Source organism: Pezoporus flaviventris, unplaced genomic scaffold, assembly GCF_033815535.1.
Source record: "Pezoporus flaviventris isolate CSIRO_AGI_PZ_B2104156 unplaced genomic scaffold, CSIRO_AGI_Pfla_v1 ptg000045l, whole genome shotgun sequence".
Classification (NCBI taxonomy): domain Eukaryota; kingdom Metazoa; phylum Chordata; class Aves; order Psittaciformes; family Psittacidae; genus Pezoporus; species Pezoporus flaviventris.
The window spans coordinates 1,659,498-1,685,521 of NW_026892593.1; the positions used below are offsets into that span (position 1 = coordinate 1,659,498).

Below are 26,024 nucleotides of genomic sequence, written 5' to 3' on the forward strand. Positions count from 1 at the left end.
GGGCACATCCCACATCTCCTGCACCCCCAAAAATTACTCAGGCACCTCCTGCACCCCCAGCCCTGGCTTGGACACCTCCTGCACCTCAAGTCCCATCTTGGGCACCTCCTGCACCCCATCTCCTGCACCCCATACCCATCCTGGGCACCTCTGCAGCCGTACACCCCAGCTCCGGAAGCAGCACATCCCAACTCATCCTCTCCTCACAACTTTCAGCCATAACAGACCCAGACCCCCGGGGGACACTGTGAGCAGCAGCATCAACTCTGGGGCTGCCCTTTGGACTCCCACACCCAGCCCATAAAACTCCACTGTGCCCGTGCTGAGCCCAGCATCACCCATCTGCAGGCACCCAACAGCACAGGGGAGGCACCCGCGGCTCCCAGCACCCACGGGACCCACAGTGGGCTCCTGCTACCCCCGGAGCCAGCCGGCACAGGTCAGGGATGCCCATGGGCGGGTTGCCAAGGTCACCTGCAGTCAGTGGGAATTAGATCACTGCTCCAGCGCTGCTCCCTGGAGGAGCTGGGAGAAGAATGGCACCACAGAGAGCAGGCTGCTTTGTGCAGTCACCGCGGCCACTGCCACCCACCCGTCGCCCATCACCACGGTGTCTGTCCATGTCCCTGTCCCCATGCGCCCTGTGCCTGTAGCTCTGGCATGAGGGCGTGAAGGGAGGACACAATCCTGGGAAGCTCAGGGCCAGTGCTACCAAAAACCCAAGCTCACCCCCATGGCTGGAGAAAGAAGAGGAGGAGGAGGAATGGTTCCCAGGGTGCCAAGTATCATGTCCCTGCCATGTGGGGACTGGGACATGGTCACCAGTGTGGGGTGACTGGCACGTGGTCCCCAGCATCTTGGTCCCAGTGATGTGGTCCCCATTGTCACGATCCAAACGACGTGGTACCCAACATCACGGTCCTAGTGATGCGGTCTCCAGCATGTGGTCCCCAGCATCATAGTCCCAGTGATGTGGTCCCTGGCCACATATCATGATCCCAAAGATATGGTCCCTAGCACATGGTCTCCAGCATCACGGTCCCAAAGATGTGGTCCTCAGCATTATGGTCCCAAAGATGTGGTCCCTGGCATCAGGGTCTCAATGATGTGGTCCCCACCACGTGCTCCCCAGCTCACGGGCCAGCCTGGTGCTCACAGGCAGGAGCATCCTCCTGTCATCTGCATCGGGAAGGATGGAACCATCTCCCTTTCACAGCCCTGACCCCCAGCACGAGCTCGCAGGGGAGGTAAAAATAGTCCCTGTGAGTGTGTGACGACGCAGGGCTGGGAGATCCGCGGGCGTTCCAGGCACTAAGTATAGCAGAGAAGTCTGGTCTGCCACCCACCCCTGCCATATGCACCCACCCTGCACCCACTCGGTGACACCGTCACACGCTGGCGCTCTCAGCACCAGCAGGGGCTGCAGGAGGGACCTGGGGCTGTCCCACAGCCTGAGCTTCCCTATTCCTGCTCTCCCCTCCTCAGGGATGCAACCAGGACCAGCAGGGATGATGATGATGAAGGGAACCCGTGGGCTCTGCCTGCACCCTCATCTCCTCCAGCGTGGCTGATGTAGGAGGAACATGGGTTTACGCACTTGATGCCAAGCCCCAGAGCTGCACTGCTGACCCCAGGGCAGCCACGCTGTGCTGTGCCATGCTGGGGTGGCAAAGCCACCCCCATAGGATGAGAAATCATCCCCAGCACCCCGGTGGGTGCAGATGTCAGGTCCTGCAGATCAAGCAATGTTACACAGGAGAGGATGGACCCAGGATAAAGCATCCTAGTCACCCAAGCCTGGTGCTGGGACTGAACTTGGGGTGCTGCCCCAGGAATGATTCCCTAAGGGAAAGCTCTGCAGCCACAGCGCAGGACACCAGCAGGGTCCAGATGTGCCAGGTCCTGCATATGGGCTACAACGCCATACAACGCTCCTGGCTTGGGGAAGAGTGGCTGGAAACTGCTCATAGCAAAGCTACCAGCATCCTGGCCTGTATCAGCACCAGTGCGGCAGCAGGGCCAGGGCAGTGATTGTGCCCCTGCACTGGGCACTGGTGAGGCTGCACCTCGAATCCTGTGTTCAGCTCTGGGCCCCTCACTGCAAGAGAGACATTGAGGTGCTGGAGCAGGGCCAGAGAAGGGCAACAGAGCTGGTGCAGGGCCTGGAGCACAAGTGTGATGGGGAACGGCTGAGGGACCTGGGGGGTTCAGTCTGGAGAAGAGAAGGCTCAGGGGTACCTCGTCGCTCCCTACAACTGCCTGACAGGAGGATGGAGCCAGGAGGGGCTGGGCTCTGCTCCCAAGGAACAAGGGATGGGACAAGAGGAAATGGCCTCAAGCTGCACCAGGGCAGGTTTAGATGGAGATGAGGAACAATTCCTTCCCCAAAGGGTGCTCAGGCACTGGAACAGGCTGCCCAGGGCAGTGCTGGAGTCACCATCCCTGCAAGTGTTCACACACCGTGTAGCCAAGGCCTCAGTGCCATGGGTTAGTGGTGGCTTTGGCAGTGCTGGGGAATGGTTGGACTGAATGAGCTTAAAGAGCTTTTCCCACCTGGTTTATTCAATGATTCTATGTGCCACGCTCTGGCATACAGGGTCCTGGAGCAGAGCAGAGGGTGATGGCATCAGCTCAAGTGAAGTAAGAGATGCATGAGGGAGGATGGGGCTGCACAGCAGGTCCTGCATCCCTGGCTGCTCTGCACCTTGAGCTGCAGCTCCTGGCAGGGTGAGGGAATGCAGGAGGTGCAATGGGGCCTGCAGAACCCAAGGGGAATGATCCAGCATCTCCAGACTGGGAATTTCCTTTCCAAGGGGCGTATGTGCCGGCTCAGCCCCACCTCACCCTGTATCCCGCTGCAAGGTTTGAGTATGGAATAGAATGCAGAAGTCTGCTTGGTTTGCTTCCACCTTCACTGAGCCCTTCCCCCATATCCTCCCATCAGTCCCTCCTCGAAAGCATGGCAAGAGCCTGGGATGTGGTGCAGGGAATGCTCTGAGCCACCACGCTGTGAGGAACGGAGCCTGCAGAGCCTCAACCACTGCCCAAAGCGGAGCCTGCGGGAGCAGCAGGGCTCACTGCTGCTTCCCATCGCATACAGCAGCTCGAAGCCCTGCAGCCAAGCCCAGCCTGGCTGAGCCCAGCCCAGCGAGCAGCCCCGGGGTAGGACTGACCTTGCTGTGCCAGGCTGTGCTGGAGTCGCAGCCTGGAGCCGCAGCCTGGCAATGGGAATGCCCGGCAGAGCCGTTTGGGGAAGATCAGGAGGAGGAAAAGCGCTGCACAGAGAGGAACCGATCCCGAATTCCTGGTCATTGCACCCGGAACAATCATATTTGCTCCCAGAGGAGCCATTCCAGCCACTGCAGCACCTGGAGCGGAGCGTGCCGGCACAGTTCCCCCCTCCTGCTTGCCTGCAGCTGCATGAAATGCTTATTCCAAGCAGAACACAGGCAGGAGAAGATCCCTCCCGGTTTCAGCACTGGGGAGCAGAGAGTTCCCAGGAAGACTTGCAACGGGAATATCCTCTCCAGCTTCACAGGCTGCAGAGCCGGGAGGCTTGGGAGCAGCGCACGGCAAAGCACTCCCAGCTGATGGAGTTCAGTAAGGACAAGGGCACGGACCTGCACATGAGCTGGGACCCTGGAGAGTGAGCAGCAGTTCAGGGAGGGGATTCTCCCCCTCTGCTCTGAGGAGAACTTAGGGCAGCTCCAGTGCCTAAAAGTGCTACAAGAAACAAGGGCCTGTAGGGACAGGACAAGGGGAATGGCTTTAACCTGCCAGAGGGGAGACTGAGATGAGATCTTAGGCAGAAGTTCTTCCCTGTGAGGGTGCTGAGGCGCTGGCACAGGGTGCCCAGAGAAGCTGTGGCTGCCCCATCCCTGGCAGTGTTCAAGGCCAGGCTGGACACAGGGGCTTGGAGCAACCTGCTCTAGTGGAAGGTGTCCCTGCCTGTGGCAGGGGCTTGGAGCTGGATGAGCTTTAAGGTCCCTTCAACCCAAATTATTCTGATTCCATGAGCTCCCTCCCAGCTGCACTGCTCTGCAGAAAGTGGGATTGTCCGTGCACTCCTGGCTGTGCTGTGCCCATTCCAGTTCGTGCTGTGCTGTGCAGCTCTCCCTGACTCTGCAGCTGCCAGTGACACCCAGCAAGAAATTGCCCAACAGTGCAAAAATGAGCCCAAGTCTGTGCAAATCCACAGAACTCTGCAACTCCCCCCCCCTCCCCCCGCTTCCTCCCCTCTATGGAGCCAGGGAGGATGCTCCAGGGGAAATGCTTCCCCCAGGCCCGCTCTCCAGTCTTCCGGCAATGCTGGCACTGGGCAACCCCAACATGAGCATCCTGGGAAGCATCCTGGTGCCTCTGAGTGACGCTGTCTGCCTGGACACATGGATACATTGGGAAGCTGCAGGGAAGCCCCCAGCTCACACTCCCAGCTCTGCTGAGGGCCAGGTTTGTGTTCTTGGGCTCCTCTGGACGAGATGCTTGATCAGTTCAGCCTCAGCCTTCCCTTTGACGAGGCTCCAGCCCCGAGCTGCATCACCAACAAATCCCAGGCATTAAAACTAAGCCGGAGCTTTGCAGATAAATCAGCGCAAGTTGGGATGGAGGGTGAGGAAAAGCCACGCTCCTCCTCCCCGTCCCTTGGCACCAGCTACGCCCAACCCACCCATCCCCAGTGAACAACCTGCCCATCGATCTGTGGACAGCTGTGCACAGCATGGTTGCAACCCCTGACAACACAGGGACTGGCTATGGCACACACAGGGGATAGCATGTGGCATCAGCCATTGTGCCACGGGAACACCGTGTCCCTCTGTGACAGCCTGCACACAAGAGCCACTTGGATGCAGGAGCAGGATGCTCACCAATGTGGTCACTGCCATGTGGTCCCCAGCATCATGGTCCCCAGCACCATGATCCCAACAATGTGGTCCCCAGCATTGCAGTCCCAATGATGCGGTCCCCAGCACATGGTCCCCAGCATCACCATCCGAATGATGGGGCACCCTGCTGCACTGCAGAGCCCCACATTCATAGTGGAACAGGATGTCAGGTCCCAGTGGGTGCTCTGACACTCTGGGGTGAGCATTCCCTTCACCCACCCTCTGCAAAGCAGCCTTTAAGGATGATACTGAATCGCTTCCGCGCACAACGAATATTTATCCCTGAGTTATCTCGTGCTGTCTCCCTCCATCCAAGTGATTAATCCCCTCCAGCTAATGAGGGAAAGGGCCTCGAGCACCCATTTAGACCCGACTCAATTGCCTGCACGATGGGTGTCATTAATAAAAGCTGCTTAACGGCGGTGCCTGCCCGGCGTGGGATTGATGCACAGCATCCATGCGGAGCCCAGGGATTGATTCCACCACGGGAATCAAATCCACAGTGGGGCTCATCCTGAGCCAGCAGGCAAATTCCACTGCTCCAGGTCACTGGGAGGGTTCAATTCCCTTGCAGGGAGCACAGGGAGGGAGACTGGGCTGATGCCTCTCACTGCAGCCCTTCCCCTGCAGCCTGGTCCCTGTATGCCTGCTCCCCTGCCAATGCCCACAGTCACCCCCAAAAGCAGCCACGGCAAAGCCCATCCTGCTGCTCCAAACTCCCACTGCTCACCCACTGATGGGACTGGACATGGTATCATGAACCAGGGCGGCCTTCCCAGCTGGATATACTGGGAGAGCAACACACAGCAGTAAGACTGATGCATTACCAGTTAATTCCATCTGCCTGGAGCTGATAGAGGTGGTGATGACCCCCAAAACTGGAGAGGGGACAGAACCATGGGATCTTCTGGCATCCCATTGTGCCAAGATGGTGCTTTTGGAAGCGTCTGACCCTGACCACTGCTGCTACGACAGCATTCCTGCCTGCACCAGGATGGCACAGTGCCCACGGCACAGCCGGAGCACACCGGGAAGCATAGGGATGAGGACAAGAGGGCAGCTGAGGACAAGGAAGCTCATTGCAGTCAAAGGACTTTTGTCCTTGCTGCCAACACATCCCCCCCATGCTGGGACCACAGCAGCCGGAGCTGGGCAGGGGGAGCCCAGGCTGCTGCAGGCAGGCAGGTCCTGCTGCCTGGGATGGGTGCTGCTGCCCTGGGATGGGTTGGGATGGTGGGGGGGGTGAGGTGGGATGGGGGGGGACTGCCCTGCTCCGCAATTCCTAAAGTGCAGCTCCCTCTAGTGTCACACGAGCCCTGCAGAGCTGCCACCGGGCACCCAACAGGCAAGGTCACTGCTGTGCAGGGACAGTGCCCATGAGGGTCCCCAGAGCACAGAAACAGCACCCACAGTCAGGGTCCCCACCATGTCCAAGCAGCACCCATGGAGAGGGTCCACAGGGTGCAAGGACAGCACCCACGAGGAGGGTCCCACCATGCAGGGACAGCACCCATGAGATGCAGGCAGCTCTGGGTACAGACAGCTCTGGGAGCAAGCAGCTCTGGGTACAGGCAGCTCTGGGTGCAGGCATCAGGCCGACCCAGCCAAGCCAAGCAGACACAACACTTGCAGCTGAGGAAGCAGCTGATGAAGCAGCAGCAGCGAGACCGAACCCTCCTCCTGGCCTAATTATTCCCAATATTCCATTCATCAATGGCGCTGTGCAGAGCAGCTGCCAGCAGAGATCCTGCCGGGAGCGGCTCACACCACCCAGCCCTGCCAGCTCTGCCCTGGAAACAGCAGCAGTGGGAAGGCAGAAGGTGGCTCTGAGCCGGGTCCCCCCTGTTCTATAGGGACAGGACTGGGCAGACCTCAAACCTCAACTCCCACATATATCACTCCTTGGGGTTACAGCACCCATCAGCCATGATACCCATGAAGAAGGACGTGGAGCTGTTGGAACAAGTCCAGAGGAGGCCACGAGGATGATCAGGGGACTGGAGCACCTCCCGTATGAAGACAGGCTGAGAAAGTTGGGGCTGCTCAGCCTGGAGAAGAGAAGGCTGTTTGGAGACCTCATAGCAGCCTTCCAGTATCTGAAGGGGGCCTAAAAGGATGCTGGGGAGGGACTGTAGTGATAGGATGGGTTCAAACTGAAACAGGGGAAGTTCAGGTTCGATCTAAGGCAGAATTTCTTCCCTGTGAGGGTGCTGAGGCACTGGCACAGGGTGCCCAGAGAAGCTGTGGCTGCCCCATCCCTGGCAGTGCTCAAGGCCAGGTTGAAGACAGGGGCTTGGAGCAACCTGCTCTAGTGGAAGGTGTCCCTGCCCATTTGGAATGGGATGAGCTGTAAGGTCCCTTCCAACACAAACCATTCCATGATCCTATGATTCTAAGAGGGGAGGAGAAAGGGGTCAGAAGGTGCTTGGTGGTGGGGCAGTGGCTCAAGGGGTCATCACAGTGGGCAGGGTTCCCCAGAACAGGCAGGGCACCCCAGGGCACCCCTGCAACCACACAGGGTACCAGGGTCGTGCCGACACCGCAGGCAGCACTGCCCATGGGTGCCAGCCCACCCCATTTGATCTCCCTGCATGCAGGCAGCTCCCCAAAGGCGCTGGGTTGGGCTCTAAAAGTCTGTTCCCTAAACAGGGGGTGGGACAAGAGCGATTTAGGGATTCTTGCAGCAAAGCTCGCTGCTGCCAGCACGCCGGGAGCCAGCAAGGGCAAGCCACCCCGCGCAAGGCTGTCGCTTCACATCAGAGCACACTGACAAGCTCGAGGGGTTGGTTTGATCATTAATGGGAAGGATGATTCCATTCTCTCCTCATCCCTTTCCCCCATCAAATTAATCTGAAGTGAAAAACGTGGAGCTGACAAAGGAAATATTTAGAAAGCAAACGAGGAGACATCAAAGGCTCCCAAAGCTGCCGGATGAGCCATGGCGGGAGCCCAGAGCACACCCTGGCAAGGTTATGGGGAGCTTTGGAAAGGGAACAGGCAGCACCTGCAGCCAAAAGGCCTTTTTGGTTCCATTTCTGGGGGTCTCTGGCTCCCCACCATGCTTTGGGCATGGGGCCAGTGGCAGTCAGTTGGCTGCTGTCCGCCTTCTCTCTTCGGTGACCCAATAGAGGATGTGGCACTGGCTGCTCCTGACTGTCCCTCATCCTGCATCCCCATTGTCCCATGATGCAGCATCACACTGGAGCGCCCAGGAGGAAGGCAGGGCACTCATCTTCCTTCCCAGCACAGCAGCTCATGAAGTGCCCTTGGGTGACATTGTCTAGTGGAAGGTGTCCCTGCCCGTGACAGGCGGCTGGAACGGGATGAGCTTTAAGTTCTTTTCCAACCCAAACCATTCCATGATTCTGTGATTCTATGGGAAACACGGGATGGCACAGGCAGCACCATGAATACCAAGGGGTTATCCCCATCCCAGGCTGCAGCCAGACACTGCCCAAAGCTCCAGCAAGTGTGAATGCAAAGAGGTTTGGGGAGGAAAAGGGTGATGTTGAGCAACAACCAAGTGGCGCAGAGCGACGGTAGATGGAGGAGAACCAGCACTGGAGTGGCTGGCAGTGCTTGGACTGGGACCATGCTGGGGTGCACCCAACACAAAGCCAAGATTCCCCCCCAGAACAACTGTGTTCTCATTCCAGAGACCAGAACTCTTTTCACAAGCCCCAGCAACGTCCTTGGAAAAGGACCTGATTGATAGAGCTGAACATGAGCAGCTTGTGCCCAGGCAGCCAGGAAGCCATCAGCATCCTGGCCTGTATCAGCACCAGTGCGGCAGCAGGGCCAGGGCAGTGATTGTGCCCCTGCACTGGGCACTGGTGAGGCTGCACCTCGAGTCCTGTGTTCAGCTCTGGGCCCCTCACTGCAAGAGAGACATTGAGGTGCTGGAGCAGGGCCAGAGCTGGTGCAGGGCCTGGAGCACAAGTGTGATGGGGAACGGCTGAGGGACCTGGGGGGTTCAGTCTGGAGAAGAGAAGGCTCAGGGGGGACCTCATCGCTCCCTACAACTGCCTGACAGGAGGATGGAGCCAGGAGGGGCTGGGCTCTGCTGCCAGGGAACAAGGGGTGGGACAAGAGGAAACGGCCTCAAGGTGCACCAGGGCAGGTTTAGATGGAGATGAGGAACAATTCCTTCCCCAAAGGGTGCTCAGGCACTGGAACAGGCTGCCCAGGGCAGTGCTGGAGTCACTATCCCTGCAAGTGTTCACACACCGTGTAGCCGAGGCCTTCAGTGCCATGGGTTAGTGGTGGCCTTGGCAGTGCTGGGGAATGGTTGGACTGAATGAGCTTAAAGGGCTTTTCCAGTGTCATTGATTCTATGACTCTATGATCCTCACAGCCACCTCCAACTACATCAAGTGACAGACTTCCCATTAGGAAAGTCTCAGGAGCTACTATGTTTTTCCTTTTCCCTTTTTTTTGCTAATATAGAAGCAGGGCTCTGCAATGGGAAGATGCAATTAGGCATGGAAATGGTCCTCAATGAGCAGCAGTGAGCAGCCTCGCCACCGAGCAAATTGATTTCATTTGACCATTTTATGAGCATTTGAGAATTGCATCCTGAGCATGTGCTTCAGTCCTGAAGTGCACATTATAGTCTTCATCCCCCTGAATTGCTCTGAACCAGCCCAAGAAGAATATACCCAGGAAAAACAAAGGAAAATGTGAAGCGACGCAGCGGCACGGCATTCCTGGGAAGTGGGTGCAGCTGAAAGGGAGAACCTAACCCCTCCGAGGAGGAGCTCAAGGGGTGCTCCAGCTTTGGGTGCACCACGTAATTCCCTACTGAGAGCCCCTAGATCACTACTGGCACAAGCAGCACCACCCTTCACTAGCACCCGCCTGTGCCACCAGCCTCATCCCTTCCATACCTTCTTTCCAATGAGCTTCTTCCGCAGGAATTCGCGGGCTTCAAACATGTAGGGAATGTCGTACAGCGGCCTCAGCTTCCTGTTCTTGTCCTGCATTGGCGGTCAGAGAGAGAGCACAAGTCAGGAGAGCCCCTCTAAAACCACCCTGCGATGAGCATCACTGCGGGGATACAGCCTGGACACCCCAAAAGTGATGCACCCAGCACCCACCACCTTCTCCCATGGGTGCCATCTTGCTCCTGCACCCCAAGGTGGGCTCCCCGAGCATCACCACAGCCCTGGCTTCAAAAACCCGAAGTGGAGCCCCTGGCCAACACCATGAGGACATGCCAGCAGCTACCTCATGGTACCAAGCTGAGCATCTCTGCACCGAAGCATCACGGGAAGGGATGGCGGGGAATTTGGGATGGGGGGGACACCCACGGTCCCTCCAATGAGACAACCACACCCACCAAGCACCCCATCTCCTCTCACCAGCCTTGCTCATCCCATGCCAGGCAGCTCAACACTGGATCCCCTGCACTACCCAGGGATCTCCACTCACTTAGGAAAGCATCCCAAGGTCTCGCATTCCCAAAACATGGTGCATGGAACCCCCTCCCTGCATCCACTGCACATGGGAGGGTAAAACAAAGCTCCAAGAGCTCTGGAATTAAGTAAGAGTTGTGAGAACCAGGTACATGGGCTCTGTTCACACAGGCTCCTGCAAAGAAGTTGTTCTTAGACAAGCTCATCGTCCACAGTGATTAAGAGCAGGATGAGACCCAGACAAGGGAAGTGGCATCTCTTGCAGCGATAAAATCCCTTCAAAGGCTTAGCAAAAAGGGGAGTTTTCCAGTGGAAACAGCAGCAGCTATTTGGGAATGGGAAGAGCTCGAGCTGCAGCACATGGCTGCACCCCCATGGAGCTTCATAGGAGGTGTTGAGGAGCAGGATGGGTAGCAGTGAGCCTGGTAAGCTATATAAGATAATGTATCAGAGACACCACCACCCCAAAGGGCTTGTCTCCCATGAACCACCAACACCCCTGGATGCAGCACATGGCATGATGGCATGATGGACTTGGCTTTGAAAGGGATGCCAAGGGGCTGCCACTGCTCAGCATCATTCCCAGAGGGAGTGATGCAGCTTTGCCCAGCAGATCTGTCTCCCTCACTATGCTGTGCTGGGATTTGGACACACTCTGTGATTGGCTCAACCGGCACTGTCGTGGTTTTGGGTCCATAACCACATATAAGAGGAGGAGGGAAGGACGAGAAGCCAACCCAATGCAATCCAATGCAACCCAACCCAACCCAAACCGATGCAACACAAGCACTCAACTCAACACTACACAACCCAACGCAATGTAACCCAACCCAACTCAACCCAACCCAACCCTGGGAGCTCCCCAGTCCATGTTGGCGGAGGACAGCCCTTGGCACATCGCTGCTCCCCAGCACAGTGCTGTGAGGCACAGCCCCCTGCACACAGAGCTGGGACAGGAGGGATACACTGAAAAGAGGGAGATAAGGCAAAAGCATCAGGAAATGAAAGAGAGAAATCAGATGGGAGAGGGAGGGAGCAGACAAAGCCACGCTGCCGGCGCTCTGCATTCTTCTGTAATGAATGAGGCTTTGACAGAGTTTATTGTCCTTGACGCCGTTCCCAGCCTGCTCTTTGGAGCCGTTCCCTCCTCCTCCTGCATCACCCAGCGCCGCAGCCCCTGCCAGCCCTGGTGATGGGAATGGAATGGATGCTGCAAGGGCATCCCCACACACAGCACCACGAAGGAGGCTCCATGAAACGCCTGAAAACCCCTCTGCAGGCAGGGCAAGGGCAGGTCCTGAGCCTGGCAGGGAACAGGAACGGCTGGGATGGGATTTCTGCTGGAAAAGAGCTTTTACACTTGCCAGGGATCAGCCCAATAGCAAAAGCTTCCTGGCATGTAATGAGATCGGCTTGACGAAGCTGGCACGGAGCTGTGGAGGGCAGTGTGGGATGTGGTGCCTGCTAGCCAACCCCAAAGCTGTATTTCCTGCAGGAAAAGAGCTTTCTCCTACAAAACAAAGCCTGGCTGAGCACATGGGGATGGCATGGCCAGAGGGAAACCCCACCAATGGGTGGCTGCCCTGCTCAGGAACATGAGGTTCCATAGGGAAGGTTAATGATGCTGCCAGCTCCATCTGAGCCCCATAGTTGGGTTGTGTCTGGGCACGCTGCAGGATGATGCATTATTCCCACTGTTCCCCTCCCTGGCAAGTGCTCTGGGATGAAGGCATCCCCGTTATTGAGATGGGGCCAGAAGAATTCCAAGCCCTGTGCCAGGGCTGGAGTTGAGCCATGGGATAAATGCTGTGGTGCCGGGAGCAGGTTCCAAGCGGGGCTGCTTGTTCCTCATGGAGCATCCCCATGTGGACCCGGGCATCCACCCCCCAGGCATCCCACAGCAGCACCCATGACCCCATCCCCTTGCAGCAGCAGAGCAGGGATAAGGGAGTCCTCATTTCACATCCAGTGCTGTAAGGCAGTGCCAAAGAGACATGGCCACTGCTCTGCTCAACAACCACCACACCAAGAAGGAGAAGTAAAGCCAAGGGGATGAGACATGGCACAGGTTCAGTCCTCTTCTGTTGTTGCCCCTAGAACTGGATAGGAATACAGTTCCCCAGCCCCATTCAAGCAGCTCTGAACAAAGGACACCCACTTCAGTGTCCCACAGCAAGCTCTGCTTGCCGGGATCATCGAGCATTCCCTGTTTGCAAATGCTCAGGGTGGCTTCCCAGGGGCACACTGGCTTTGCTCCACTCTCCCTCCCATCCATGGTGAGAGCCGGAGGGACCCATGCGAGGAGCATCTCCCAACCTGAGCAAGGTCACGTTGAAGCTTCAATATAAATAATGCTGCTCTGCAGAGGCAAAGCCCTGTGCAAACACTAATTAATCCTCACTAACGAACTCCAAAGTTATTGCTTATTTAAGTGTCTATCTGGCACAGGCTGTTAAACCCCTAATCCTGTCCAGCACAGCACCAGAGCACAGGAATGGGGATGACGGAGAGACCAGCAATGCCCCGGTGGTCCCGGCATCACCATGCAGTGCCAGGGGCTCAGGTGCCTGCATTGATGCCAAAGAGCAGCTCAGCAGCCTCTGCATGAAGAGGGTATGGGAGATGCTCAGAGATGCTCCCACTTTGCACCCATCACAGTGCAGCTTTGGATGGGCTGGATGGGTGGGCTGGATGGTGCATCCCTTGGGAGCTTGGAAAGCAAAGCTGGAGCATCTCTCCGAGCATCTCCAGTACCCTCCTCATGCAGAAACTGCTGAGCTGCCCTTCTGGATGGGCTCCTCTGCTGCTGTTTAGCCAGGGACTTACCCAAGCAAAGGGATCCTTGTGTAAAACCCTGCAGCTGCATTAATGGGAAGAGAGGAATTGCCTGCCCTGGAAGCAGCACTCAAGTGCTTAAAAGCATCTTCTCCAAGCACGGCAGCAACAGCATCACTCAAAAGCAAATATTTGCCTTAAAGAAACCAAGCAGCAACCTCGGCGCATCATGGGTCTGCATCCATACGGGATCACCCCTAATAGGGGACCAGCAGCACAGGTACCCCAGTGACAGTGTCCTCCCCATGCCGGGACCCACGGCTGCATCATGATAATCCTGGAGGAGCTGGAGCTGATTCCTCAGTGAGGCTGCATCGTAGTGATGCTGATGAAAAATGCAAAAGCCTTCCACAATTCCCAACACAAGTAAAAGGCAATGGGCTGTGCCAGGAGTGGGATAATAGAAACATTTAGTGTCCAATACATACCGCCCTTAACCACTGCCCTGTCAGCCACCATTAAATCCCACTTTGCTGGCCTGTAACAATGATGTTTCATGGCAGAGGGGAAGTGGCCCCGCAGATGGGCCTGGGAAGGCGTTCAAGAACTTGGGCACCCGTTGGAGGCTTTGCAAATAAACATTAAAAAGCAATCTAGCAGAAGGATGTTAAGTACATCCCACAGCCATCCAACACCCCCAATCACAGCCACATTAAAAGATACAGCTTGTTTCAAACGGGCTCTTAAGCCACGAGCTTGGACCACAGCAGCACCGTCCCCATCGCCTTAGTGGGGCATCCTCAGCTGCAGCCAAGGGAAGGGGTGCACAGCTCCATGGGGAGCTGCAGATGCTGGCCCTGGCATTCCCTGGCTCCGAGGGAGAGGCATCAGACATTCAAGAGCTAATGAACAACAGCAAATTAGCCTCATTCAATTAAAGGTGTGCACTGAGGAAGTTGTTCTATTAGTGAGGAAGTCAATGATGGAGCTACATCTTCAGGGAGCTGGTGAGGAGGGGAGGGGTAAAGTGCTCATTCTCCTTCCTGGGATGTAGAGACAGGGATTTGAATCCCAGAATCAATGGGAATGTGCCTCTTCCCAGCAGGCTGGGTGCAGATATGGTCTGGGGAAATGAACCAGCTTTTCGTTTCCAGTGAAAAGTGGGATGTCTCAAAAGCAGGTGCTGATGCCCTGGGGTGCTGAGCAACCTCTTCCTCATCCAGTAACCCCAATGCGGCTTTGAATTCCCAAGAGGCCGAGGGAATTCCGGCTCTCCTGTCAAATTAACATCACTATGGTGTCCAGCAGCCATTTAAAGTCTATTTTCAGGGATGCAACAGCCCGGATCTGCCATGAAGGACTGCATCCTGCAAGGAGGGATGAAACACCAAGAGCCCTCTGTTCCCTGCTCTTGGGGGGGTCCCACTTCCAGACCTATTCCCAAGGGCAGAAGATGGATGCAGGCATGTTTGGAGTAGCTGGAAATGCTCCGAGATGGAGAAACAAAGCTTGGTGTGATGGCAACACCTCCTGACACCCCACTGGTTGTGGGGTGCTCACTGACTCGCAGAGCAGGAGATGACGGCCTGAATCCCCCAGGGATGAGCTCCCCATGTACAGGATTTTGGGGCTCCTTCCAAGAATCCCATACTGGGATTCTCCCTGCAGTCAAGGGGAAACCCCAGAAGAGCCCAGCAGCACTGTGGAACCTCACATGGGTTGAGAAGCTGCGTGGAGACCTCAGAGCAGATCCCAGTGTCTGAAGGGGGATACGAGGAAGCTGGAGGGACTGTTCATCAGGGACTGTAGCAACAGGACAAGGGGTAACGGGTTCAAACTGAAACAGTGGAAGTCCAGGTTGGATCTAAGGCAGAAGTTCTTCCCTGTGAGGGTGCTGAGGTGCTGGCACAGGGTGCCCAGAGAAGCTGTGGCTGCCCCATCCCTTGCAGTGTTCAAGGCCAGGTTGGACACAGGGGCTTGGAGCAACCTGCTCTAGTGGAAGGTGTCCCTGCCTGTGGCAGGGGCTTGGAACTGGATGAGCTTAAGGTCCTTTCCAACCCAAACCATTCCCGGATTCTGTGATTCCCTGCCAGCACAATTAGGGAAGCTCATTATTGTTAAAGTAATTAGCACAGCAAATCAACTCCAAGCTACACGCTGGAATAAGCTTTTGGAAACAGCACAGTGAGGTGGAGACACCAGCTGCCATCAGGAGTGGTGGCATTCCCAGTATTCCAGGGGCCTGGTTGGGATGCTAAGGGATGCAGCACTCCAAAAGGGACCCCAGGGAGGAAGAAAACTGCTTGTGCCGGGGCAGAACCCTCCAACCACAGCGCACCCTTTGCTGAATCTGGGATGCTCGGCTCACCAAGGGAAGTACCGTGTGGGAATTCCATCCCAGAGAGCGGCAAGGCAGTGACAGCAGACATGGCAGTACACTCTCTGCTGCTCTAACAAGCACACATGCATCACAGGGCTCCAAAGGGAGCCTGGAGCTGGTGTTTGGGGATGTTTTTTTCCATATCAAAGGCTCTGCAGCACACGGAAGCTGGGCTCGGCAGAGCTGGGATTGAAACATCTGGTTTAACAGCATGCACGTGGTGATGCTCTTGAAGCGCATCAGCTCATCCATGGATCTGTCCCAGGAGCCAGGCAGTGCTCCTGCAAGGAAGAGGGATGACAGCAGAGCAGAAAGAGCAACAGGAAAGCAACAGCCCTGAGGATTGCAGCACGTGCTGCAGCAAGGAAACAGGGATGAGGGGCTCCCACAACAGCACAGGAACAAGCAGAGCTCTGCCGGGGCTGCCCCAGCTCCCACAGACAGGTGCCAGCCCTGGGATGCAAAGCATGAAGCGTATCCAGCTTCTCCAGAGCTTCTCCTGCTCTCCTGCAGATGGGTTCTCTGCTCCCCGGCTGCCTGCAGAGCTCCTCCCTTGCAGCGGGTGCTTGATGCCAAGGGATCACAAGCCCTGAAACACTTGAGAGGTAAATGCTGGGCGGGCATGGAGGAGTTGGAAGGGATAAAGGTGGTGATAAGGGAGAGGGACCATGCTGGAGGGATCCAGAGCTGGCTGATAGGAGGGCAGCAGCACAGGGAGCCCTGCCTGAGCTTGCCCTGCTGCCAGACCACAGGATGCACAGAATAGCAATTCCAATGGGTCACATCCTCACCAAGCACGATGAAGTGATCAAACTGGCACAGGGATCTCACACAGGTGCCATGTAGGAGTGGAGTCACAGAACCATGGAATCCTGGAATGGTTTGTGTTGGAACGGACCTTAAAGCATATCCATTTCCAACCCCCTGCCACTGGCAGGGACACCTTCCACTAGAGCAGGTTGCTCCAAGCCCCTGTGTCCAACCTGGCCTTGAACACTGCCAGGGATGGGGCAGCCACAGCTTTTCTGGGCACCCTGTGCCAGTGCCTCAGCACCCTCACAGGAAAGAACTTCTGCCTAAGAGCTCTTGTCAATCTCCCCTCTGTCAGGTTAAAGCCATTCCCCTTGTCCTGTCCCTACAGGCCCTTGTCCAAAGCCCCTCTCCAGGTTTTACGCTCACACTCTGGGGGTGCAGCCCAGGACACAGGGGGTTCTGGGCTCAAGCGCTCACTGAAGCCAGGTCATGGGGAGCTTTTCCTCAAGGACTATCCAGTTTGAGGGGCAGGGATGGATCCAGCAGCCTCTGCCAGGCTGGGAGAGCAGCTCAGCTCCAGCTGCTCTAAGAGGGCAGAGGGAAGATCAGAGCATCTCAGAGGCTGCTCCTGCAGCTAAAGAGACTGGATGGAGTTACAGCCCTAAAAGAATTAATGCCCGTGGCTGCTCTTGGGGGCTCTCTGATAACCACACAAAGAGATGCCTCTGAGATAATGGGGGTCAGGAAGAAGCTTGCCTTGGAAGCTTGTTATCATAGAATGCTGGAATGGGTTGGGTTGGGAGAGACCTGAAAGGTCATTCAGTTCTACCCCACTGCCATGGGCAGGGACACCTTGCACTAAAGCAGCTTGCTCCAAGCCCCCAGATCCTTGATGAACATCAGCAGGGGCATCACAAGCAGAGATGAAGATGTCATTGTCCCACTCTATTATGTGCATGTCAGGCCACACCTGGAGTACTGGGTTCAGTTTTGGTCCCTGCTCTACAACAGAGACGTGGAGATGGTCCAAAGAATGGCCACAAAGATGATCCAAGGAGAGGGAAACCATGTGAGGAAAGGCTGAGAACTGGGGCTTTTCTGCCTGGAGAAAAGAAGGCTCCAGGGAGACCTTATCTCCATGTCACAGTATTTAAAGGGTGGCTAGAAGGAAGATGGAGACCCCCTTTTGACAACGAGTCCCATGGGAAAGCCAAGGGGTGATAGGCACAGGTTACTCCTAGGAAGATCCCAACTGGACACGAGGAAAATCATTCCAAATGAGAAAAACCAGCCATTGGAATAATCTCCCCAGGGAAGGGGTGACTCCCCAGCACTGGACACTGTTAAGACAGGGCTGGACAGAGTGCTGGGACATCTGGTCCAGGTCATGCTGTGCCTGGAAAGGTTGGAGCAGATGAACCTTGAGGTCATTTCAACCTGGGATTCATGATTCTATGATTCCACATACAGCATGGTTCAAGTCTTCCACATCCTCCAGTCCCCTTCCCAAAACCAGCCCCGAGCATGAGCCCAATCCAACCTGCATAAAAGGCTGCTATGGGGAAAGCCTGCTCCATCCCAGCCGCTGTCTTCTCCTGTCTTATTCCATATCCATCCTCCACCTTCCCCATCAACCCCGGCAGAGCCCAGCCCCTTACTGATGGTGCTGCCAGCACACACTGCTCCGGTCTCCACCCCACGGCACTGGGGCTCACTCCTGCAGCTTCACCAGCACCATCAATCTCCATCAGGCCTGAAGGCACCGATTAATCACCTTAGAGAGAGGCCCTAATTCAAACCTTCTGTCACATGCTGCTGCTCGTCACCCTCCGCCAACCCCTTCCAATGGTGGAGAGCAGGAGGATGCACAGAGGCCCCAGAGATGCTGCGAGGGCTGGAGCAGCTCTGCTCTGGCTGAGAGAGCTGGGATGGTTCAGCCTGGAGAAGAGAAGGCTCCTTAAGGGGAGACCTGACAGCAACTCCAGTGCCTAAAGGGGCTACAGGAAACCTGGAAGGGGGGCTTTGGGCAAGGGCCTGTAGGGACAGGCCAAGGGGAATGGTTTTAACCTGACAGAGGGGAGACTGAGATGAGCTCTCAGGCAGAAGTTCTTCCCTGTGAGGGTGCTGAGGCGCTGGCACAGGGTGCCCAGAGAAGCTGTGGCTGCCCCATCCCTGACAGTGCTCAAGGCCAGGTTGGACACAGGGGCTTGGAGCAACCTGCTCTAGTGGAAGGTGTCCCTGCCCGTGGCAGAAGTTGTAGCTGGAGAGCTTTAAGGTCCCTTCAACACAAACCATTCCATGATTCTATGATCCTGCCATGGGCCGAGGGTTTTTGCGCTCCTCTGTGATGCACAGAGGAGTGGCAGCACTGGGAAAGTGGTGTCAGGAAGAGCTGGCCCAAAATAAGGTCCCACCAGGTCATGGGCATCCCCAGAGGGAACCTTACCCACGTTAACAGGATCCCAAGGGAGGAGAGGAAAGGTTTTCCTCCTCTCTGGATGCACCAGCAGCTGTTGGAGCTGGAAGTCCCTTGCATGGAGCAGAAGCTGGCAGCTGGATCTCACCTGAAACCCTTCAGGTCTCTTTCCAGGAACCCACCACCCAAGGCTGCCATGGGGAGATGCCAGAGGATGCAGCACTGGATCGGCGTGGGGCTTATGAGACTGTGATCCTGGAATGCCAGTGGCACCAGGGATGTGGTACCCACCATGGTGTTCAGAGCAAGGCACAACCTGTCCCAGATGCACAGAGGACAAACACCGTGCCATAACTGCTCACCTTGGGGCTTCCCTCATCTGATGGAGCAGAGATGAAGCAGTGGTCCCCCGCCGTGTTCCTCCATCCTTCTGCATCCTAGAGGGATTCATCTGGGACATGTGCCAACAGAAGAACACTACATCCCTGGGGCAGATGGTGCATGCAACACCACTGACTCCTGCCTGCACTGGGAAACCATCCCCATTCCCTCTCTGGGCTCAAAACCAAGCCTGGGAGCAGCCAAGATGAAAGCCATTGCAATTCTAGTCGCCTTGTGAGACCAGAGCCCATAGCTGGTCACTACCATGCTCAGCACCTCTAACTCCCCAAATCAGGTACAAAAGCCCATTTTGTTGGCAGCCCGTAATTCTCTGAAGGCTCCACACTGGAGCTTTGCTCCTTATCCCACAAGAATGTGTCTTTAAAAGAGGAATAAAACCCACTGTGCCCACCAGCTCCTATTCCAGGTCACTCCAGGCAGAGGATGCTCTATGCACCCACCACCCTCCTTTGCCTGGCCTTGTTGCAATCACATTATATGCAGGCTTCAATTAATAGAGTTGCTTCTCTTATCAGCATGTGCTACACGTTGAATGAGCATCCTCTTGGGAGCCACGAGCCGGATCCTGCCCGGGATGAGTTGGTGCTACCATTGGTGCTCCCCTACCACAGCATCCCTACTGCCATGAGCATCCCTGCTTCCATGAGCATCCCCTGACAACTCTCCTCATTCTCAGGGAAGAAGCTCAGTGTCTTCAGCATCGCTCACACACAGACCCCAACTGAAGACCCCAACATGTTGCACGCTTCCCCCAAGCCACCCCAGAGAGGTTCTCCCTTGGTTCATCAAGTGGTTGATGCCCTCATGCTGGATGCTCGCTCCCTGCTCGCTCCAAGACAGCGTTCACATGGATATCAGCATCACGGGGGAAGGTAAACCAGGCACCAAGGGCGGAGGTAAGGGCAGCAGGAAAATCGTGGCATAGAGCCATGGCAAAACCTCTGCTGCTCCAATCCATGGGGAAATAAAAGCAGGGAAGTCACTGGACAAGCTGGAAACCATGGGATCGATGCAATCATCATCTCCCCACCATCAGGACAATAAAAGGTGAAGCTGCAGACACTGTTTTAGCTCAAAATATCAGCAGATGAACGACCAGGGTGAAAGGGTGCATTTTTGGGAAGGGCATTGGTGGAGGTGTTACACCCAGTGATGCTCTGGATACCCCACGGGACCATTCCCAAATCAAAGCCTGGAGGAGCATCACCAGTGGGTACCATGGCTGGAGCGTGGCCATTCCACCCCCACTGATGGATGCCAAGCAGCCCTGCTCCCAACACACCCCACAGAGCTCCCTGCTTCCCTGAATCCCGATTCCCCCCAGAGTGGTCGCCTGGGAGGCAGCTACGAGTGTGGATGCTGGAATCAGCTCCTGGAAGTTATTGATGAGGTGATTTCTGAGCTGGCTGCGCCAGCACTGAGCGAGGCTCATTTGTAACGATGTGTGAGGCTGGAGAATGGGGCCTATGCATGGCTTTAGTGTCTGGTTTATTAAATTAAATGCTTGGGTTAATTACAGGCATCCTTTGGATCTCTCCCTCCCAACTCCTGACACACGGGAGCCTGACACCAGCAGATAGAGCGACTGCTGCTCCATGTGTTTGTTCCTGCGGGAGCTTCGCGGCTGGAAGCAACAACTATAAATGACCACGTTAAAAATGGGATTAACCTTTCTGGGGAAAGACTCTGCTAAAACCCATCAAGATCCTGGCAAAGAGTCATTCCTAAGCAATTGAAGTTCTGTTTTGGATTAGAGGAGGATATTTCTGGCTGAGGAATATACATAGAATCATGGAGTGGCTTGTGTTGGGAGGGACCTTAAAGCTCCTCCAGCTCCAAGCCCCTGCCACGGGCAGGGACACCTTCCACTAGAGCAGGTTGCTCCAAGCCCCTGTGTCCAACTGGCCTTGAACACTGCCAGGGATGGGGCAGCCACAGCTTCTCTGGGCACCCTGTGCCAGCGCCTCAGCACCCTCACAGGGAAGAACTTCTGCCTAAGAGCTCATCTCAGTCTCCCCTCTGGCAGGTTAAAGCCATTCCCCTTGGCCTGTCCCTACAGGCCCTTGCCCAAAGCTCCTCTTGCAGGTTTCCTTTAGCCCCTTTAGACACTGGAGCTGCTCTCAGGTCTCCCCCTAAGGAGCCTTCTCTTCACCAGGCTGAAACAGCTCAGCTCTCTCCTTAATCCAGGCTCCAGTGCTGGAGCACAAGTATCTGGAGGGTATTTTACCCATGTGTGCAGCCCCAGTGCAACCTCTGCCCAACTGCAAACAAGACAAAGCACCTTTGGGTAGCAGCAAGGAAAGAAATTGCTCTTTCCTAGGAAGTAATCATGGAAACCAGCCGAGCTCAACGTTACCATCCCCTGGGAATTCATTATACAGCGGCACTTTGACAGCACGCACTGAGAGCCACCTCTCTGTGCATGAGGAGATGGTGTTGCCGCTAATGAGGAAATGGAGATGTACAAAAGGTTTCAGCGGTTTCAGGAGTGTGGGTTGGTTGTTTCCTTTAAAATTTTATAACCTTGTGATGTCTGAGTTGTGTTTTAGATGGGTTTGACTTCCCACAACAACCTCAGTGAGCTGAAAGAGCAGAGGAAAAGTGTCCCGGTGAGGATGCTCTGAATGTCTCACAGCCAAGAGCACTGGAAAAGCCAATCCAGAGCACCCCTGGGTTGCACTGCTACGTGCTGGAGATGCAGCTCTGCTCTGGAGCCAGGCTGAGAGAGCTGGGCTGGGTCAGCCTGGAGAAGAGAAGGCTCCTTAAGGGGAGACCTTAGAGCAGCTCCAGTGCCTAAAGGGGCTACAGAAAACCTGGAGAGGGGCTTTGGGCAAGGGCCTGTAGGGACAGGACAAGGGGAATGGCTTTAACCTGCCAGAGGGGAGACTGAGATGAGCTCTTAGGCAGAAGTTCCTCCCTGTGAGGGTGCTGAGGCGCTGGCACAGGGTGCCCAGAGAAGCTGTGGCTGCCCCATCCCTGGCAGTGTTCAAGGCCAGGTTGGACACAGGGGCTTGGAGCAACCTGCTCTAGTGGAAGGTGTCCCTGCCTGTGGCAGCGGATTGGCGGTGGGTGAGCTTTAAGGTCCCTTCAACACAAACCTTTGCCTGACTCTATCAGTGACTCACAGAAGCATGGAAAAAGCCATACAGGAGCATCCTCCTGGATCATGCTGGACTAGCCCATGTCTTCCCTGAAAGGGATGGTTAAATGGGATTGAAGGCTTTTGCTTTCACAGCATTCTTCCTCCCAACACCAGATTTAATCCACCCACAGCTCGTGTGTCTTCCCCAGGTAGGCTTTTGTCCAACAAAAAAAGAACTCATGCTATTTAATTTGGTTTTCTGCTGAATCCCCATCTGCTTGCGGTAACGCAAACCCTCACAGGGCTTACAGAACAGTTCAAGGCATGTATTTTCCTTCCTGGTTTTAACCTCCCATCTTTGCCTTGAAGCTTGGCAGCCCCGTGAGCAGGCACAGGGCACGTGCAGCCCCCAGGGGATTCCTCTGCCCACCCATACCCGTGGCCCTGACACGATGCAGCCACCACCAGAGGGGACAGATTCCATCCTCTGCAGAGCTGGTGCCGCAGGGACCGTGAGCCTCATCCGAGTCATCCCCTCCAATGGCACAGGGGGGATGAACCAGCATGGGATCCATGCACGGCAGCATCATCCTGGGGGACCACTGGGGATGCCCCTCGTATGAAGGGAGCTGCCAGGAGATATATCGGGGGGGCTCCCTCTTGAATCCCAAACTGGTTTGGGACCTTAAAGCTCATATAGCTGCAAGCCCTGCCACAGACAGGGACACCTTCCACTAGAGCAGGTTGCTCCAAGCCCCTGTGTCCAGCCTGGCCTTGAACAGTGCCAGGGATGGGGCAGCCACAGCTTCTCTGGGCACCCTGTGCCAGTGCCTCAGCACCCTCACAGGGAAGAACTTCTGCCTAAGAGCTCATCTCAGTCTCCCCTCTGGCAGGTTAAAGCCATTCCCCTTGTCCTGTCCCTACAGGCCCTTATCCAAAGCCCCTCTCCAGGTTTCCTGCAGCCCCTTTAGGCACTGGAGCTGCTCTAAGGTCTCCCCAGAGCACAGCAGAGGGGCAGGATCCCCTCCCTGAGCTGCTGCTCAAGCTCTGGGGGTGCAGACGGGGGGGGGGGGTCTGGGCTCAAACATACAATGGAGCTGGGTCATGGGGAGCTTCTCCTCACCCAACACCCCAAGTCCTTATCCTCCAATGCAAGTCCTGCCATGAGGGCGTGATGCTCAGAGCACCAGAGATGACAAGACAGGACACAGTATATGCATGCTGGCACAGCACGCAATAGCACAGCTCCTACTCCAGACAAGGGGACCAGCCCTTCCCCTGCTTCCTGCAAGCTGGCAGCAAAGCTGGGATAGGGCACATGAGGCAACATCCTCATCTTTGCTGCCTGCTGGAGGGAATCTTTGGGAGCGGGTGCCCTGCCAGACCACGCCAACTCCACTCCTTCCCACACTGCTCTCTAAGCCAGGGGGAACCAAGGAAGGGAGCGTGCTGCACAGTGCCAGCAATCCCTGCGGATCTGCAGGGGAGGATTACGGCAGCATCTCCCTGTGCCACCAGCACTGGAGCCTGAGCCAGCCACGGGGTCCCCTTCACAGAACGGAGCATGAGAACAGTGGCAGCCAAAGTCACCCAAACACATGGGGCTCTATGGGACAGGACCTGTGTCTTGGTGCTCCAAAGAGCACCCCACTTGTCTGGGCACCCTCACACCACACAGGGCACCGGAGCAGCCTCCTGCAAAGCAGCTCTGCGGGACCAAACAAGCTCCATTCTCACTGCAGCAGCCATCCCCATCACAGATCATGGTGCGGGACCCTGTGGGTCCCTCCTGTCATCTCTCTGTCCCGAAAGCACCCAAGGGAAGGTGTTGGCACGGGCACAACACCCCATCACCCACGTCACCACAGAGCAGGAACTCATTATAAGTGCAGAATCCCGGCGGAGCAGCAGCTCAGCTCCACAAACTCCTCCATCCACACTTAATGGAGCTTTTTATATTATTTTCCACCAAAAAGTCATTTCTTGTCCCAAATCTCCCAGGAAAGCCCATTCAGTGTGTTAATTCCCCCAACCAGCCAGTGGCTGGCTCTGCTGGAGGAGGTATTCTTCCCTGCAACCATGGTGGGAAGGTGAACGATGGATACCCCAGCCTGGATAAACCTTGTACACCTCATGCTGGGATGTTCCCACACTGCATTTCCACCAACACCCCAGCCAAATTGGGCTACCATGAGCATCAAACTACCACAGGCAGGGCTAGGGATGGAGCAGTTTGCCAGAGAATGGGCAAACCCCACACTGGTTATAAGACCATCCATGCAGCCCCATGGGGCACCCAGGGTCCCTGAGCTCCCGCACTCCCAGCCAGACCCACGTCGCCTCCAGCCCTGCTGTCACAGCAGCATCCCAAGGCTCAGCACTGGCATTTCACACACCCCCCCAGCATTCCAGGCACAACACTGCGCCAGCAGCTGGGACACAACAGGCAGAAGCAGGAATGGGATGCTCAGCAGCCTGAAATCCAGTCATCAGGATGGGGCACCACACAGTGACACTGCAGGATCGAGCAAGGGGTTGTGAGGTTTTAGGTGTCAAGTGTTCTGGGTGATCCACTCACAAGGAGCATCAAAACAGTGTCACTGGTCTCAGAACGGGGCTGGTCTGGACCCAAAGCCTGGCTGAGGGATTCCACAAAGCTGGGAGATCATAGAACCATGGAATGGCTTGTGTTGGAAGGGACCTTAAAGCTCCTCCATTTCCAACCCCTGCCATGGGCAGGGACACCTTCCACTAGAGCAGGTTGCTCCAAGCCCCTGTGTCCAACCTGGCCTTGAACACTGCCAGGGATGGGGCAGCCACAGCTTCTCTGGGCACCCTGTGCCAGTGCCTCAGTACCCTCACAGAGAAGAGCTTCTGCCTAAGAGCTCATCTCAGTCTTCTCTGTTCTGTCAGGTTAAAGCCATTCCCCTTGTCCTGTCCCTACAGGCCCTTGTCCAAAGCCCCTCTCCACCTCCCTTGCAGGCTTCTGCCTCCTTTCAGCATGGTCCGAGGGGACGGGCTCTGCTCACAGCACAGAGCCAGCAGTTCCTTGCATCCCTGGCTCCAGCTCTGGCAGCCATTTCAGGATTTAAGGAAAAACCTCCCCACTCCCACCACTGTTAACCCGAATTTCCGAGGATAACTGCAGACCCTGAGGGATGCGCCACAGAAGCCGCTCCATGGACCTCACCGCCCTGTCAGAGCAGGGGAAGGAACACGCACACATCCCCTTTTGACAGCATCCCTGCTCCAGGGGAGGGTGATCTCTGCTCATCCTCCAGCCTGTGAAGCACGGCAGCCCCGGGTGCAGGGCCAGGGAGGCGGTTTGAAGTCGTGGGAGCAGCTCGGAGCCGGCAGCAGCAGCTGAAGCTGTGCTGGAGCTCACCGTGCCCAACCCGCACGTGATGGAGGGGAAGAATAGCAGCCAGCAAAAAGTAGGACAGCAGCAGCCAGACGGGAGGGAGGCAGAAAGCTTTTAAGGATGGAGCTGTCATCCCATCCATGGGGCCAGGGAGAGGGGACATCCTGAGACATCACCATCATCACCCTGTCCTGCTCACAAGCCATCCTGAGACCCCTTCCCCAGCCCTGGGGAAGCTGATTCACGCCATAAGGCTGGAAGTGATGCAGGCAGGGTCCATCCTCAGACGCTGCAACAAAAGGTCAGGTAGGAAATGGCACATGGGAGTTGTCCTGCACTTTTTGTCCTTTTATCCCTTGCACAAGCAGCTTTAGCAGAGGGGGATGCTGCAGACCCCAGGCATCTCCTCCATGAGAAGCTCATTCCCAGGGTGTCCAACAGCTTTGCCCCTTGCACCAGGGATTTCAGGAGGTGCCAAGGCAGAAGCTGTTCACAAGCAATGTGCCAGGACAGTGACAACCACCCAATGCTCCTGCCACAGCTGGGTACCAGCAAAAC

The 26,024-nt window shown here is 56.1% G+C and overlaps 1 protein-coding gene across 1 annotated transcript in view; it reads right to left on the minus strand.

Moving 5' to 3' along the window:
- The window catches only part of SND1 (staphylococcal nuclease and tudor domain containing 1), a 99,192-nt gene that overhangs the window by 44,568 nt on the left and 28,600 nt on the right, over window positions 1-26,024 (minus strand). Inside the window, exon 11 of the mRNA XM_061467255.1 lies at window positions 9,770-9,859. Coding sequence (XP_061323239.1) covers window positions 9,770-9,859 — 90 coding nt within the window. The remainder of the gene's footprint in view (window positions 1-9,769; window positions 9,860-26,024) is intronic.